An 18,958-nucleotide genomic window follows, 5' to 3' on the forward strand; every position below is an offset into this window, starting at 1 on the left:
GAGCACTCTGAAAAAAATTATTCATTCAGTTTACTCAAATTTTTTAAGGTAAGTGGTCGCAATCAATTTATTTAAAGCAACACTATGTAGTTTTTTTACCTTTAAATAATGTCTCTAAAATTATTCCAGTGATAGAACAACTTTTAACTGGACAAATTGTACTGTTGCTGCAACCTGAGCAGCCTCCTAGCTGCTACAAGCACACTCTGAAAGTGGCGGTGGAGGGTAGGAAACACAGCCCCGCCCCTCCCTCTGCCTGCAAAAGAGTGTCTGATATCAGGCACTGTTGCACTTTTCAACCACATGGGGGAGCTGTAAGTCATTTTTACATGGAAACTACATAGTGTTGGTTTAAGCTACATTAAAAAAATTGAAAAACAAAACAAAACAAAAAACTTTTGTTTAAAAGGTAGCATAAATAAATTTATTCCAATCATTTACCTTAAAAAAATTTAGTAAATTGAATGAATAATCTTTTTTCAGTGTAATTCATTTAATGTAGTTTTATTGTTACGTTACATTTTTATATAACTAAGTACATAATAAAGAAAAAAATGGAGTAAAACTTGTAACTCTACTACAAGGTAAAACACAGGTTACACTTCATGCTAATGGCAATATTAATATAAAGTATGACCTATTTTTTCATATTAAATTGAATTCAACGGTCAAAGGAGTAATACAACAGCATGACACAATAAGTCCATAGGCGTTTATGCATTATGCATGTAGCATTATTGCATATGATAATAACAATGTTTGATTTTACCATCAACCCCCTGGAGAAAGTTGAGGGCGCATTAACATTTCCAAACATCACTGATTGGGCGAAATCTATGTGCAGACCTTGCCATGGGATGTTGTGCTACCCATCAAAAGCACAAGGTCAGTGCATCATGTGTCAATGCCCAAGAAAAATAGGCAACATCAATGAACGAATACATTTTTATTTTATCTAAATAACTTGTTTTCAGAGTTTGAGAAACATTTCAGCAGTTTTGTGCCCAGAATTCATTAAACTATGCAGAAATTGTCAACTAATTACGAGGAATAAAGGAACATAAACAAGCAGATGGATCCTAATTTTAAACCCAGCTTTGGTCTTGTTGATTCTAACAATGCAGACGATGAAGAGCGCTCCAGGCTTTCGCCTCAGTTAAATAATCGCTGGCTAATTGAGTCGCTTATCTTTAGAACAATTACAAGAACAACCAAACAAAGTGGCTGTTTAGAGATGACTGGCCCTCAGTCTGTACATCTTTCAGTCCTTTACTTTTAAGAAAACCCTCTCTATAATTGTGTTTCAACAGAGACACGACTGATGCATTATTAATATGATCTCATTTCGCATTCTGCCAACACTTTCTCACTGTCTTTTTATTTTAGCCATCCAGTATGTTTAAACAGAACTAGGTCCACGGAGTTCTCAAGTGTTAACTTTTTTTAATTAACCTTTGACAGTCTTTGTGAAAGAGTTCAGGAGAAACTGGACTACGTGAAACGCAGACGATTAATTAATATAATCAAAACAGTTCGATTTGGATAAAATGTAGCATGCAAGAATAAATGCAGTAAGGTCTGGATGGTATATATACAACACGTGATAGTGGAAATACAGGATTTTTACTATTAAACTTTGAATGTGGCTCATACAATCTGAATTCAGAATATTGTTTTTTATTATATATGAAGAGTTTGGTTCCAAAACGCAATAAATCCATTTTGAATAATTTGGGTAAAAATGTGTTTCCTATACCAAGAAAGTGACGACATAAAAACCATAATTTTCTGTTACAAACTTTCACATAGCATCTTTAAGGTTATAATAACATCAAAAATGCAAATCCATACTTTGATTTATTATAAAAACGGATTTTCTTTTTTCTGCAAAATGCAATAAATCCATGACAAGTTTCAAAATGCTATTAATCTATTGAATCAAATGTGCATTCATCTTTGCCATTATATATTCATTTAGTTGACTAGTGGTATACACTGATTAAACAATAATGGCATTAATCAAAACACTTACTTTGTCATATTAAGAACACTGTCATTGCTACTGTTATACTTGGGACGTCGTCGCTGAACTTTATTGATCACGAAGTACAAAGTGAATGAGGAAAACTAGGATTCATAGTGTATTCAAAGCGCTGCCATTGTTGTTTACAGTGTGTGGAATGGTGCGCTGTGATTGGTTAAGCAACTTTATTGCATTCTGCAGAAAAGGAGGACTGCCGTTTATCACGTTTTGGAAAAAGGGAGAAAAGACAACAAGATAAAACAGCGGATATCGGATTTTGCATAAAATTAAGAATTTACTTTTTAATACTGACCTGATACAATAATGATTCTGGTGGTGACGAATAGATGGCACTTTTCCATTGCATAGTACCCCACGGTTTGGTTTATTTTGGGTCGGGTCAGCTTACTTTTGGGAGCTTTTCCATTGGGTGCAGTAAGCTTTTTTTCGTACCACCTCGGTTGGGGTTCCAAGCGACCCGAGCTGATACCAAACGTGACGCGAAAACACTGTAGATCACTGATTGGTCTGAGAGAATCGTCACGTCATCGCTATAATGTAAATATTAGCTTTAGCTTACTGCTAGCTTGCGCTGTCTCAAGCAAACATGTTGTTATCTGTGTTCTGCTATAAGTTTCCAAACACCCTTTTAACGATGAAAAACATCCACAGGTTGAGAATCAGGAACACCATAATAGTTTTTTCCAGACTTGCAGTTTGTGGCGGCACATTCGCGACGTGCACAGCCGCATTATATATGCTTACATGCAACTTCAATGAGGCATCGACTGACGCCACGGGTAGGGTGTTTAAACAGAAACTGTCATGTGAGACAGAGGTAGTTATAAACGCGATGTGCAAACATCTATTTGTGGTGGCCAATTTTAATTTTGTGGTGGACTGAGAAATAAATAAATGTATGGGAATGTACAGCAACGCTCTCACTTGTATGAGGTCACAGCAGTTGGCAGCGCAAATATAACGACACGCCTATAATCCCTCCCACTGCAAAGTGATACTAAACTCGATGGAAAAGCTAACCACGCCAAAGTGAGATGAGCTGACCCGACCCAAACTAAACTAAACTGTGGGGTACTATGCAATGGAAAAACGCCAAAAGAAATGGCGTTTATCGCGTTTTGGAACCAAACTCTTCATATTGTTTTTAAGACCAGAACTATGAAGTTACACTGATACCAGACTCATCTTTAGCACAGATTCCGGAAAAACAAGGGCAGTGTGACTGAACCAAAAATCAAATAATCCCAGACAAATCCTGGATGCATTTTCCATGAATTTTCCGTAATCTCTGTGCGATAATGGCTATTTATTAGTTACAAACAACCTTAAGGTGCATCGTTTCATTTTTTGCAATTTTAAGCACAAATATCCATATTGTGTCATTAACTCATTCCCCGCCAGCCATTTTTTTTTAAGTTGCCCGCCAGCATTTTTTGTGATTTTCACAAAAGTTTCATAAAATGCCTTCCAGGAAAATTTTCTTCTAAAAATATATAAATATACAAATATATCAAATGAAAAAACATTTGCTTTTAAACAAACAAGCAAACAAACATTTCATCCCATTTATATTTTTTCTCTGCTTATAAACTCTTAAATATGGGTATTTTTCTTTAAAAATACACATTTTTTAAAAAAAGCTGAAATAATTGCATTTTTGTGAAGAAATTTCGTTAGAGAACAGATTCAGAAAGATTATCAAACATACACAGAGTTCAAAATTTGTAAATAACGTTTTGGCTTCAGTTTTTTCATAAATCCATCTAGTGGATAATCACGGTATTGCAGATTAACATAAAAAAATCTTCAGAAACTCGTTATTTTTATGCAAATGTTTTCTCTCAATTGACTAGATAACTCATCAAGAGTTAAATAATCCCTGAGAAATTCCATGCAAATGTCAAAAAGAAAGTTTTTACCAAACGTGGTTAAGATGTCAATATTTGGTGGCTTAAAGCTGCATTGTGTAACTTTAAGAAGAATCTCTTGACAACAATGCAGTATAATCTACATAACTATATTATTGGTGTATAAAGACCTTACATTATGAACTGTATTGTTTTTATTACCTTAGAATGAGCCATTTTTATCTACATACACCGCGGGTCTCCTTAAGGGCTCCTTATAGTTGTGCGTAGGTCCTACGGCGTAGGTTCCGCGTCGGTTTTCATTTAAACTTTTGCGTCGTCGTCCGCATCGAAGTGCTTGCGGTCCGCGTAGAACTGACGCGCTGTTAAAATTTTTGTGAGGTGCACGTCAGGCTACGAAGAGCTACGGATAGAACTACGGCGTAGAACTTACGCACGACTATAACTCGGGCTTTACATGGAAGTCGCCGTCATGTTTCTACAGTAGCCCTAAACGGACAAACTGCTCAATAGTAAGCGTTTCGTCCCACGGTAGTCTCAGACGACGACATGTTTGTCCTGTGGCGGCTACCATAGGTGTTTTAAAATCGTGGGGTGAGCTGTTGGTTGCAGTTCGCAATCTCACCACTAGATGCTACTAAAATTTACACACACCACCTTTAAAGAACCAGTGTGTAGATTTTTAGTGGCATCTAGCGGTGAGATTGCAAATTGCAATTAACGGCTCAGTCACCCCTCCCTTTCGAAACACATAGAGAAGCTACGGTAGCCACTACAGGACAAAAACGCCATCGTCTGAGACAACGTAGTGACGATATGCACTTCATATATGCAGACATGAAATATTTGGTCTTTAAAAAGCTGTACCTTATTTTTCTTGTGCAATTTTATTCACAGAATTCCTAAGTATTCCCTTTTATTGTCACATCTATAATACTTATATGTTTCATTATAAAATAGAAAACATGAGTACAGACTGATATTTTTCTGATAAACAGATGGTTCAATATATATATATATTGGTATTGCTCGGAGCAATTATGTTTTATTTTTTGATTGAAAATGTAACATCCATAACGCTGAAATAGCTCTGTTACGAGAGAAGGAAAGAAAAAAAAACTGGAACAAAAACACCACCACAAAAAAGGAAAACTGAAAAACGGCAACAAAACCTCTTGTGATTTCACAGCTAGTTGGCTTAATCAGATACAATATGATTTGTCTGGGGTTGTTTTTAAATAATTCCCTTTACAATATGCCCAGCCTGAATGAGAAAACTTTCTCTTTCTCTCTGCAAAAATAAAGTGAGGGAGTTAAAAAGCAACTAATGAGAGGACGAAAAGGCAATGGAGGGGAAAATCTGGATATGTACCTTCATCTTAGAATCAGCAGCCGATTTAATTTGTAAGCAAAAGCAGCAAGCAACCAATGAGATTTTAATTGATACACATAAATAATTCCTTGTGTACACTGGCTTTTAAGTCGAATTTGCTGTTTATTTGACGTTAGAAAAAGAGTCATTATCTGAGCCTCTGTTGATGCCGGCAATTTTATTTATTTATATTTTGCACTGTTGATATCCTCTGATGTGGTCCTTATTAATGATGATAAAATCCACATCGAATATTTAGATTTACGTTAAGCCATACTTTCATCCCCGGCAACCAAAAAAAAAAAAAAAATCAGGAGCCCAAAGTCAAAGTTACAAAAACAAGGGACGCTGTCGCTTTTACTGCCACCTTAAAAACTTTTTTCCTTCAAGACGCGGGTTTGTTTTGGCAGCATATGAAACGATTTCAGCATTTGCACCTTCTCGAACGGGCCACGGTATCCTCCGCAATGCACCTACTAGTCATCGCAAACAGACGAGTGATCTTGTTTTAGGTTCCTCTGTACATGACAAACTCGTGTGGAAAGCAAATTTGACATGCATAACAAGTGCGACTTGGGTGAATGTGATTTCGCAGCTTGATACAGATCCTGACAATAAACAGATAATGATAAAAAACATCATCTAGACAGGCTAAACCCATCAACATTTTTGTCACAGAGCGCTAACAGGATAAGAGAGTGTTTGTGGAGTCGCGAGACGGCGGATCCTCTTACTTGAAAGCTGTTGAAACTCCAGGTTGCCTGGACTTGTGTTCTCCGTCAGGTCCCTCAAGAAATGTTTGTACCTAAAAAAGCAACGAACAAACAGGCTTATTGCAACATTTCTATAAATACACCCTTGAAGCGCAAGAGAAAACAGATCACGGAGCGTCAAGGTAAGGAGGTCGGACAAGAGCTGTCATCGTAACATTGAATTACGTGCTAGAGAAATAAAAATCGCAGTTTTTCTTTTTGAAAAGGAATAAAGGTCCGTTCAAGCCTACAAAATAATGCGCCTAAATGTTTTTGGCTGATACTTTGAATGCAAAAAGAGAAATCAAGACGGAAATAGAGACATACAAACAAAAAGAGAAAGAATATATTACATCTTTCCACCCGAACCGTGTACACAAACTAGTACACGAATTTAACAGGGTCACACTTCACGTTCACCTCAGCGTGCATTGAGCGGACAGCAGTTCAGAACAAAATAAAATTACGATTATTATAAAAAGGTTATAAATAGTCGGGCAAATCAGGGGTCCTATTAAGGAAATGACCCTTATCATGAGGTGAGGGCCAAATTGAAAGAGAGGAAATTTGGTGGTAATTTATTTCACTGTTTTAGGTTTTGAGATTATAGTTCACTTAAGCAGACTCAGAGCTGCAGCAACTAAAGACATCAAAGGGTTTGAAGGCTCTCTGAAAATGTAGACTCTGTGGGATCGTCACAACCGGGAATGAGATTCTCCGCAGTTTTCCGCACTTTGATTTGGAAGCTTGTCAAGTTTGAATGAGGCATATTAGTATTACGCAGGTGCAATTACTGCATTAAATATGCATTAAAGCAAATACCATGTTGCTAAATAGCATACGCATTCACTGAATGTAAACAGAACGTATGGCTTCTCATTAAATGCTAGGTCAACTAAGTATTTTAAAGTAAAACATTTCTTCAAAGCCAAAATGAAAGTTTGCACCCCAATGTGACATGCATTTTAGATTGATCTGGAAAAAAAGGGCGGGGCTTTGATTTGAGCTATCTGGTGATTGGTTATCCAATTTTTTTCATGCAATTGACTGGTTCATGAAAAGTCACCGTAGTATATCATAAATATCGAACATTTTGCTGAAGAAAGACAAATATAAAATATATGTTTGTAAATTATATGTTTGAATTATGCATCACGAACTAATATGAATAATTTTACACAGCAAAAACAGTTTACGCGTGCAACGTTCAAAAGTATTAGTCTATGTCGAAAAACATTAGGAGAAAGGTAAATAGGTTTTGGTCAATACATGAATATCAGCTGATGTCACTAACTTGTCGTCCGCCATTTTGAGGACCTGAAGTGGTCGCAAAAGAACTAGAAGCTATGCCTTCAATATGCTGTGAGCATCAAAATCGCTATTTTAACAACACTAAGAAGGCTCAACACAACATGATATTTTGCTCGAAGTATCGCCTGTGTCTCTACACGTGAACTCGAGCATTGAGAACATTGTTTGTGAACACAGAGTTAACTAAAAAGGTTTTGAACAACTGACTTTGGCTGTTTTGGTGTCCGCTCGCCGCCATCTTCCCAGTCAAGATGTATCGATCTCCGAATGCGACGTAAGGAGGGATATCTCCTAAAGCATAGTTCCATAAAAATGCACGGATAATTTGTTGTTTTGTCGCAAGTGAAAAACAATATTGACCTTCTAGTTGAAAAAGGAGCCTCATATGAGATTCATTCATTCGCATTCGGAAATCGATTATTTACGTCTGGCAGAGAAGACAAGCGGACATCATAACAGCCAAAGTCAGTTGTACAAAACCTTTATTTTTAGTAAACTTCGTGTACACAAACAATGTTCTCAATGCTCGCGTTCATGTGTAGAGATCCAGGTGATACTTCGAGCAAAGTTTCATGTTGTGTCGCGCCTTCTTATGTTGTAAAATAGTGGTAGTTCGGTAGCAGCGGACAGCGGCTGGAAGAACGCAACAGGGATCGAGTAGGCATCACACCCTAACCAAGATATATTTTTTAAAGTAGCATTTATTTTCATGACAGTCGAGATGCGACATGTTGTCTTTCGTAGCCCTTTACTGTATCCGTAAGAATCATAGACAGTAAAAGATAAGAAATCCGTAAATCATAGCAAGGTAGACAATGCTTGTCAATAGCCTACTGGTACTCGGTAGGTCCTCAAGATGGCGGCATGACGTAAAAGGTCACATGACTAAAATCCATCTATAGAGCAAATTTTTAATAACCCTGCATAATTATTGCTGTGTATACACCAAACGCGAAGCATCGCATTCCTCGCAGGAATTTAACTTTGTGTCTCGCGAATTTTTCGCTTGAGTTGAATATTTTCACCTTGGGCAAAACCTGTGGATGAGGTGAATAGCGCATGTTTTCAATGACAATCGTGCTGCCCGATTCCCTTCATTCGCATTGCCAGGGCGAGTTTGTGTCTTTGACTTTGTATGTAATCTGCTTGCGCAAATCGTTGAATTAGCATTTGGTGTGTTCGCCCCATAAGGGTGTGGCCACTTGAGAGACAGGAAGATTGTCGAGTTAGGCGAGTGTGGTTTCAGCAACCAGGAACCTCAGCTCCACCCGGTTATATGGGAGTGACGCGCTGCCAATATGGTGACAGCTGGTCCGCCCCTTTTGGCTTAAAAATGCTCCTTAGAAACCTATTGGTAACATCACAGACATTACGTCTATTGTTTTATACAGATGTTTAAAGTGCATCATCCTACCTAAATAAATATTGGCATTATATGGCGTGCAACTTTAAAAAGTATTTTTTGTAACCCTGCATAATTATAGTTGCGTATACCCCATCGGGAAGCATCGCGTTCCTCGTTCTAGATTAATCGTGGGATTTAACTTCGTATCATGCAAATTTCTTGCTTGAGGTGAATATTTTCAACTTGCGTAAAAGACACGTTTGAGGTGAATAGCGCATGTTTTCGCAGCAATTGCGTTGCCCAATTCGCATTGCCCTGCGTGAGTTCGCGTCTTTGTATGTAATCTACTCACGCAAATCGTTGAATTAGCGTTTGGTGTGTTAGCCCCATAAGGGTGTGGCCACTTTAGTGACAGGTAGATTGTCGCGTTAGGGGAGCATTCACCCATGTTCCACCTCTTTGCCCATTTTCGGTTATCTGGGAGTAACACGCTGCCAAGATGGTGACTGCTGGCTCCGCCCACTTTTGGCTTAAAAATGCTCTTTAGAAACCTATTGGTAACATCACAGACACTACGTCTATTGTTTTATACAGTCTATGGTTAAAATACATCATCCTATTTGAATAAATATAGGCATTATATGGCGTGCAACTTTAAAAAGTATTAGTGTACATAGAAAAACATTAGGTAGAATGTAAATAGGTTATGGTCAGCAGAGCAAATTTTTTTGAAACCCTGCATAATTATTGCTGCGTATACACCAATTGGGAATCATTGCGTTGCTCGCTCTAGATTACTTACAGGAATTTAATTTCGTGTCATGCGAATTTTTCGCTTAAGTTGAATATTTTCAACTTGCGCAAAGACGTGTTTAAGGTGTTTAAGGCTGCCCTATTCGCGGCATTCGCATTGCCTTGTGCGAGTTCGCATCTTTCAGTTTGTATGTAATCTACTCGTGCAAACCGTTGAATTGGTGTTTGGTGTGTTCGCCCCATAAGGGTGTGGCCACTTGAGTGACAGGTAGACTGTCGAGTTAGGTGAGTGTGGTTTCAGCAACCAGGAACCTCAGCTCCACCCATGTTCCGCCTCTTTGCCCATTTGTAACCCTGCATAATAATTGCTGCGAATACACCAAACGCGAAGCATCGCATTCCTCGCTCTAGATTACTCGTGGGATTTAACTATGGTCATGCAAATTTCTCGCTTGAGTTCAATAATTTCAACTTGCACGAAGACGCGTTTAAGGCGAATAGCATACGATCACCCAGCTTAATTCGCTTCATTCACATTGCCCCGCGCGTGTTTGCATTGACTTTCCATGTAGTCTTCTCGTACAAATCATTGAATTCTAGTTTGGTGTTTACACCCCATAGGGGTGTGGCCATTTGAGTGACAGGTAGATTGTCGAGTTAGGCGAGCGTGGTTTCAGCAACCAGGAACCTCAGCTCCACCCATGTTTCGCCTCTTTACCCATTTTCGGTTATATGCGAGTGAAGCACTGCCAGCTGGCTCCGCCCACTTTTGGCTTAAAAATGCTCTTTAGAAACCTATTGGTAACATCACGGACACTATGTCTATTGTTTTATACAGTCTATGGTTAAAGTGCATCACCCTACTTGAATGAATATCGGCATTATATGGGAGAAAGGTAAATAAATGTATTTAAAAGTATTACGTCCTGTTAACTAATGTGTTAAAACACATTACCTTATTTTACAATTGTATTATATTCCAACTTAAAAAGAACATTTGGTTACACACAATAATAATCATTCACAATAAGACAACAAAAATGTATTAAAAGTATACAGGATTTCGTTTCAACAATAACAAAACAACAAAACTTTTTGGTAGTAAATTCTGCTTTATGTCCACATTTAACATATCGTCAGATTAACTGAGGCATCTTTAAGTTTGAAACGTCCACAGAGGGGTTTTTCTTTGGTGACTCAGCCCGTGGGCTAAAATTTTAAGCTTGAATATTCCCATACTGCAAGATCCGTGCTAAGCGTCGGAGCAGGAGCCTTTCTAATTGGAGGAGTGTGAAGTATAGACGGCTGCAGCTTCAGTCTCTTTTCTTCCCTGCGGCCATGTCGAAATTATGTAAACAGTGGTGGCAGCCGCCAAAACGCCTGTGTCACCCGTCACCCGTAACAACTACAGCGGGGGGAAGAGGAGCACATCCTTTAAACTCCACTTCTGACGAGAGATTTTAAGAGAGTTGAGACTACAAGGCTAAGGGGAAAGGAGCAAACATCTGATGTGGGGCCTTCAAAATCTGATGGCTCCTTTTTGGGCCACCCTCCCTCTTTCAGAGTTTAGATTTAATAAATAGTTTCGGGCAAAACAGTCAGTATGCAAGATGTGTACTTATTCACAGCGGTGGTCTCGGGATATCGTGCTAAGCTTGTCATATTTAAAGGAGCGTAAAAATCCTGCCATGTGTGTGCTCATTCATTTAGTGTTATGAAAAGTGTTCTTATAGAATATGATTGCATGTTAGATCTCTGTCCTTGGCAAATACAATTAAGATCAAGGCCTAATATTTACCTAAATCCTTTTTGTGTGTTTGCGTTTGCATTTATTTAGTTTATTATTATTATTTTTTTAAATATCGATAATAGAGATTGAAATATCGATACACTATCGGGGGTAAAATGTATCACGATAGTTAGCTGTATCAATATTTTTGCACAGCCCTACTACAATTTGCACCAAAATTGTACAGTTAAAGGCTGAAAAATGTTGCCTGGTCTGATGAGTCTCAATTTCTGTTGAGACATTAAGATGGTAGAGTCAGAATTTGAAAATGAGAATGAGAAAATGGATCCATCATGCCACTATGCAGGCTGGTGGTGGTGGTGTAATGGTGTGGGGGATGTTTTCTTGGCACACTTTAGGCCCCTTAGTGCCAATTGGGCATCGTTTAAATGCCACGGCCTACCTGAGCATTGTTTCTGACCATGTCCATCCCTTTATGACCACCATGTACCCATCCTCTGATGGCTACTTCCAGCAGGATAATGCACCATGTAACAAAGCTCGAATCATTTCAAACTGGTTTCTTGAACATGACAATGAGTTCACTTTACTAAAATGGCCCCCACAGTCACCAGATCTCAACCCAATAGAGCATCTTTGGGATGTGGTGGCACTGAATGTGCATCCCACAAATCTCCATTTTGGAGGAAATTTTGCGCAACAGATCCAGATCGTCAATGACAAATCAGGACTGCTTGCTTTCTGAACACTTTGCACGAATGGAAAGTGAAAGTAAACTCGAGTTCACGTTCAAACGCAGTTTAAATACTCGATGTCTAAATTACATACACAATAATTACCCAACAAATGTGTGAGAGAATAAAAAAGCATTTAAATATATTTTTCCTCTCTATAAGTCAAGTTAGCCCGACAGGCAGGGTGTAGATGCATTTTGGTAGCCCGACTGGAATGCACAATAGCCCCGGGACGTTGGGCTAGAGATTTTCCTCAGCTCCAACCATTTTTGGTTATCTGGGACCGACGTGCGGTAACGCACTGCCAAGATGCAGATGGCTTGCTTCACCCACTTTGGGCTTCAAAAATGCTCTTCAGAAACGTATGTGTGACGTCATGGACACCAAGAACATTATTTTATACAATCTATGGTCAAACTGCATCATTACACTTGAAGGAATATCGGTATTATACAGCTTTGCTAGATTCGTGTTTTCACATCACATTTCTAAGTGGATAAAGTAAATAAACATTAACAAACATTTAACAAATTAATCTTAATGTAATTTCACCAATTTCTAGAACAATATTTGGCAAGAAGGGGATATTATTTCATAATTTAAAATAAATCAGGGGTCTATTTTAAATGGCTGGGTGTACATTATTTCACTTTCTTATCTTTATTTTTTTTAAATAACAAAAATAAAATGTTAATCTGTTTACATCTATCTTACGACAATAAGGTAAACTAACTGCACATGTACAATAATGTACATCAACAACAACAACTTTACAGTTAAAACAGAACATTATACATATTTAAACATGTTTAATATGTACGGTACTAAAACAGTGCCTTGCTGGTTATAAATAACAAAAAGTGCCACAGATAAAAGCCTACGTGGTTTTTAACAGATGATGTCAAAAGCCTTTGACCACCTCTGCAAAATAAGTGCTCCCTATTTGTTAAGAGAACACGATGACCTTGGACTTCATTGACAACTGTCATTGATTTCTGTCTGCGAGTGTCTATATCTTTCTGCTCTTTGCTCTTTTCCCTTCATCAGGTTGAGACCTGAACACACTGTTTGGAGTCTGAGGTCATTGAAGCAGACATGCAGGTGCCAGGTGGTGAAAAGCTAAACTCACATAGACATGCAGTTAAGAAGTAAATCATGTGGGTGGCGCACCGCTACGAAATGAGTTTTGAATATTGCGTGCTACCATCGTTCACCATCTTTTGAGACTTTCCTATATGTTAAAAATGGGTAAGTATGGTCTCTGTGATGAGCTCATGTTCCTCCCTTTCCCAACAAAAAGGAAAAGTTGTGGATCTTCTCCATAGTCTTTATTAAACAATGGACGTAGTGTCCATGATGTCACTCCTAGGTTTCTAAAGAGATTTTTTTGAAACCCAAAATGGGCGGAGCCGGCCGGTCACTCCTGAATAACCAAAAATGAGCAAAGAGGCGGAATGTGGGTGGATGCTGAAACCACGCCTACTTAGCTCGACGGTAGTGACTGCAGAAGCAATCCTCCTGTCACTCAAGTGGCCACACCCTTATTTATGCAGAAACTTAACTCATTCTCTGGCAGCATTTTTTTGCGATTTTTTCCAAAAGTTTCTTCTATAAATATATAAACATACAAATATATTAAATGAAAGAACAGGCCCTCAGATTTTAAACAAACAAACAAACAAAATGGGGAAAAAACGTTTAATCCTATCTTCATTTGTTCTCTTTTTATAACCTCTTAAATATGGTTAGGTTGTTTCAAAAATACCAGATTTTGAGCAAAAAGCATTTTTGTAAAGGAATTTTGTTAGAGATCAGATTCAGAACAATTATCAAAACATACACGTAGTTTAAAATTAATTCAATTAGTTTTTGCTTCAGTTTTTTTATAAATTTGGTTAAGAGTGCCACCTAGTGGATAAAAAATTACCGTAAAAACTCCTCAGGAAAGCATCATTGGCATGAAAATGTTTTCTCCTAATTGAAGAGATAATATATAAAAAGGCGGGGTGCATGATTTTTGAAAAACACTTTGGAAAAGGGAGTCGGTCCGACTACCAAAACACACTTGTAGCCAATCAGCAGTAAGGGGCGTGTCTGCTAACCCACATTGTTGCCTGGGTTGCGTATGTGTGGGACGGGTCTATCAACAGAAGGTCCAGATTCTATTGGGGTAGGGGTGTGTTTGTTTAGGTAATTTCAAATGTCAACATTGGCTTTCAGAGATCATGCACCCCACCTTTAACTCTTAATATAGATGGATTCAACAGACGCACGTGCGCTGACACGATACACGTCTTGATCCGAACTTTACTTCCGGTTTGGTTTTTTTAATGGTCTGACTAGTTGCTAAACTGATCTCTTGAACAAATGCCTCGTTGAAAATAACAACTGTTTTGGGTTTTTTAGGTAATCTATGTGTTGTTTTTTTGCTTGTTATATAAATAAACTACGTTTAAAGAACTTTGTTGTTATTTATTCTTAGCGGAGTTTACCGGAAGTTACGTGCGGACCACGACAGCCGCTTGTTTATGTTGTTACTGCTGAAACTGTCTTTAATATAATAAGAGTTAATATAATTTAAACGGATCAGTTCACAAAATGTACTCCCTCACAGTTGCATGAAGGGGAAAATTTACAATTTAGACCAAAACTAAGACACTTTTGTACCAGGTTGTAAAGACATTCTTTCTGCTGTAAAGTTGTGCATTTTGGGACTATTGACTCCATTTTGGAGCCTGCCTCTAGCGGCCACTCGATGTATTGCAGTTTAAGTCACTTTTGTGTTGGATTCAAGAGAGAGACCTTGATCTTCTCCCAGTGTTTTTTGCTCTGTTTGTAATTTACTAGTAAGCTTCTTGTGCTTTTGAGCTGTGTGTTACTAAAAGAGGAAAGCTCTAAAATACCACAGGCCTACAAACAGTCGAAGCCTAACAAAACGTCTTTTGTGAAGAGAAGCAAAACTAGAGCAGTAAGACATTACTCATTAGGAATGAAAGGGAAATGGAAACCAAACAAGCCCCAATTAAGCCTCCATCTATTAAAAGGCACTTAAAAAGAGAAATAATCTCACTTCTTTCTCTTCTTGTCTCATCTTGTAGTAACAAATACATTACAGGCATTATCAGGCAAGAATGCCCTTATTAGGGGCACGTTTGCGGGAGGGATCTAATTAAAGCTGCGGCGTAACAAAAAAGGAAAGGGCCTAATGAGCATTATTAAAGCACATTCCAAATAATGTAAACCAAACTCGCTCATTTAGCAGCCCTGTCCCACTCATTAGCGCCAAAGCAAAGATAAGATAACCAGACAAAAACGTAATCTGAACCGTGTTCAGATATTCAAATGAAAGCCGCACGTGTTAGAAAGCGTCGCTGGCCTAGTTAACGCAACGGTTGCCTTGCCTCGCTAATTCCTTTGTAATATGCAGATGAAGCCATATTTTAATTCACGTTTACACGCCCCCCAACAGCGGATAAGTCGAGTCACCATGTAGTTACATGCTTGTCGGTACACGAGAAGCGAGGTAAGAAATAGCTAATTATTTTTCTTGAAATATGTGTGTTAAGGATACATATTTCTAATTAAGAGACAACAGCCACTGTCAGATTACTGCATGGGTTATTGAACACGACGTTGGCTGTTGCATAATTACTGCTCTTTTAATAGCTTTAGTATTATGAGCTTCAAAGGATGAAGACACAGCGCGACTGACCAATTAAAACGTATGCAAACAGTAACAAAATGCACATTCGAAAGTTTAGGCAGAGTTGCCGGCAGCATTTGTGCATGAAGTCATCTCCAAAAAAAGTGTAGAGTTTGGTTCCAAAACGCAATAAATCGATTTTTAAATATTTATTATAAAAACGTATTATTTTTTCCACAAAATGCAATAAATAAAGTTTTTTTTCAAAATGCTATAAATCTATTGAATCAATATATAAATGTGCATTCATTTTTGCCATGTTGTATTCATTTAGTTGACTAGTGGTATACACTAATTAAAAAAATAAACATTAATAACATTAATGAAAACACTTACTTTGTCATATTAAGAACACTGTCATTGCTGCCGTCATCATTGGGACATCGTCGCTGAATTTTTTTCACAGCGATCTGCTGTAAAATATTTTGGTCCTGCTCGATTTTTGTTGGCCTCGAGTAAAATAATAAGTTTTTCATAAGATCTGCTGGGGTCAATGTGTTAGCATGACAGAAGTTTGATGCTGTCGGGAAAACAAGCAACAGCCGACATTTTTCCGTCTCCCGATTGCCTCTCGTGTAAATTATTAGATTTTGATTGCTTATGTTTCTTCCCCGTCACAGAAAACCACCACAGGTTTATCAATGCCATCAAATGTATTATTTTGTTTTTGTTTGTTTGTTGATCACAGATGAGGAAAACTAGGATTCTGCCGTTGTTGTTTACATTGCGTGGAATGGTGCGCTGTGATATGCTGTGCGGATTTATTGCATTCTGCAGAAAAGGAGGAGTGGCGTTTATCGCGTTTTAGGAAAAAGGGAGAAAAGATGACAGAACAACAGACGAATATTGGATTTTGCATAAAATTAAGAATTGACTTTTTAATACTGACCTGATACAATACTGATTTTGGCAGTAACTCATTTTTTAAAATGCCGTTTATCGCGTTTTGGAACCAAACTCTTTAAGTGTTTCTCACAGGCTACATATGCATAGTTATAATTTTTTTATATAAATGTAGATGGCGCTAATGACAACCTTCTATACTAAATATTAAAAAACTTCTTGATAGAAATGCGTTCAAAAGTTGTCGCGGATATAGATACAACGAAAAATTGTGGCCTTTTACGGGATAGAAAATAAATCACATGAAATTGTTGCACAAGGTTGAGCGTTTTTCCAGTATTTTTTTCACGCCGCCAAAAGACGATCTCCCGCAAATTATTGGAAATGTATAATGTTTTTCCAGACAGTTATTGATGAACGAGTGTTTTGGTGGCATGTAAGTACATTTTTTTTGTCATCATATGTTTTTTTGGCTTCTAAGTTGAGTCTGTAAGATACCAAATCCAATGCTATGTCATATTAGTCTTGTTGACTAAAACATCATTCTGAAATATGTCTGCAACTCTTCTGGTGGGCTTGAAAATATTTTGACCCAGCGGGGTTTAATTGTAACGCTGTGTTACAACAAACCTCTCAGCACTTACGATATGAAAACCACTAACGTTAGCGTAATTCTTGCCGTTGTTTTAAATAGGCTATACACGAATGATTGCTGGCTGCCAACAAAATAAATGTGCCTGTCTTATCAAAAATCGTGTGTCAAATTTATTTTTGTTCATATCTTTAATATTGATTGAATAAGATCACGTCAAAGATTGAAATCATAATGAAATGCATGGCTAAAATCAGACTTTAATGCTCATTATCTCAGAATTTGGTTTTGAAACTGTAGTATGGTTATTACAGACTGGGTCACATATAAAAAAAAAATTGTCATAATTGTGCTGCTTTTTCTAACATATTTAGACATTTGTATCCATTTATAATTGAACTATTGTTAGAAAAGGTCTGGATGAATGAATACAGTGTGGATACCTGTCTATTATAGACAGATATATAAACAATATCCACTTCAAGTATATAGACAAAATAGTATTGAAAGATTTGCCTGCAAACTTAATTTTTAGCAAGTGTTACAACTAACCCCCTGCCTGTTACAATTAACCCCACATATGGGGTAAGTTTTAACGTTTGCACTTCTGTCACATTTGGTGTAATTGTCCAAGAATGGGTAAGTACTAGAAACAAACTTCAAATGTTCATTTGTAGCAGAGATGTGTGTGTTGCTTGTGTAAAAATATAATTAATCAAACTCAAATATTTTTTGAATGATTGAGTCAAAACCAAAAAGTGTTTAGTTGTGTCCCGCTCTTCCCTAAAGACGTACTTTTATGTATCTAAAACATGCCATCCTACAGTAATTGGATCCAAACCATAATGTATTTACTTATTTAAATCAAAACTGCTAATGGGATTCCATATTTAAAATCTTTACCATTGATTTATATATTTAGTACGAGTCCAGACTACAACTTTAACAGTTTTACTTTTCCCAACCATCTGAACGTTATTATCAAAAGTCAAAAACATAATGTAGGTTTTCTGATAGCTTCTGAAAATTTCAATAACTCATCTCTACTTAAGAGCAAAGCATTGTGGTAGGCAATCACTATCTGAGGTCATCATTTCAAGGACGATGAGATGAGGGTAATGTTATATTAAGGGGATCAATACCAGCTCTGAGTAAATATATTACGTACAAAGCTCTTTTAAAAGATTGAAGATTTCTCCACAGTACACGTAGCCCTCCAAGTCTTCGAATAAATCGAAACAAGTGAGCTTTAATGCAACCCATTTAAAAAGATCAAAGGAAGAGAGAAGGTGAGTTCGCCGGAGGTCTCGTCTTAAGACCGAACCACAGATATGGAGTAGGTGACCCGTCAACTTTCCAGTAAAAGCGACATCTCGGTATAGCAAAGAAATGGCGATTACGAAGACGGAGTTACAAAGCTGCATTCAAACGAGCTCAATTAACAAACACAAACCAAGCGAAACCTTCTGAACTTTTTGTCAAAATGCTGCGTTTGAAGTATGGACTCAATCAAACAAATCTGCTGTGTGGACATGGGCTTATATAAAAACCCTGACACTATCAGCTTCATAATGGCTCGGCTCCATTAACACGGGCCCTCCTCCGCTTTTTAAAGCTCTTTGCATGTAAAAGATACATGGCCGTGACCTTCTGATCTGCAGAGAGCCACGAGTCTGACGCAAAATAGAGGATTAACCTCTTATATGGCACTTCAATGCTATGTCAATGTTGAAGATGTACAAATCCATTATGCCTGTTTGATTACTGTGGGATGTCAACCAACAGCAACCAAGAACGCTAAACTCAATATAAGTCATGATGGCCAAGAAAAGATTTTGGTACAAGTAGCCGGAAAGTGACAGTAGTGATAGATCTCAGCAACACAACTGCA

The 18,958-nt window shown here is 37.7% G+C and overlaps 1 protein-coding gene across 1 annotated transcript in view; it reads right to left on the reverse strand.

Moving 5' to 3' along the window:
- The window catches only part of arhgef39 (Rho guanine nucleotide exchange factor (GEF) 39), a 65,301-nt gene that overhangs the window by 24,878 nt on the left and 21,465 nt on the right, over positions 1-18,958 (reverse strand). Inside the window, exon 6 of the mRNA XM_065290127.2 lies at positions 6,019-6,089. Within this exon, the coding sequence (XP_065146199.1) occupies positions 6,019-6,089 (71 nt within the window). The remainder of the gene's footprint in view (positions 1-6,018; positions 6,090-18,958) is intronic.

Source organism: Paramisgurnus dabryanus, chromosome 1 (genome assembly GCF_030506205.2).
Source record: "Paramisgurnus dabryanus chromosome 1, PD_genome_1.1, whole genome shotgun sequence".
Taxonomy (NCBI): domain Eukaryota; kingdom Metazoa; phylum Chordata; class Actinopteri; order Cypriniformes; family Cobitidae; genus Paramisgurnus; species Paramisgurnus dabryanus.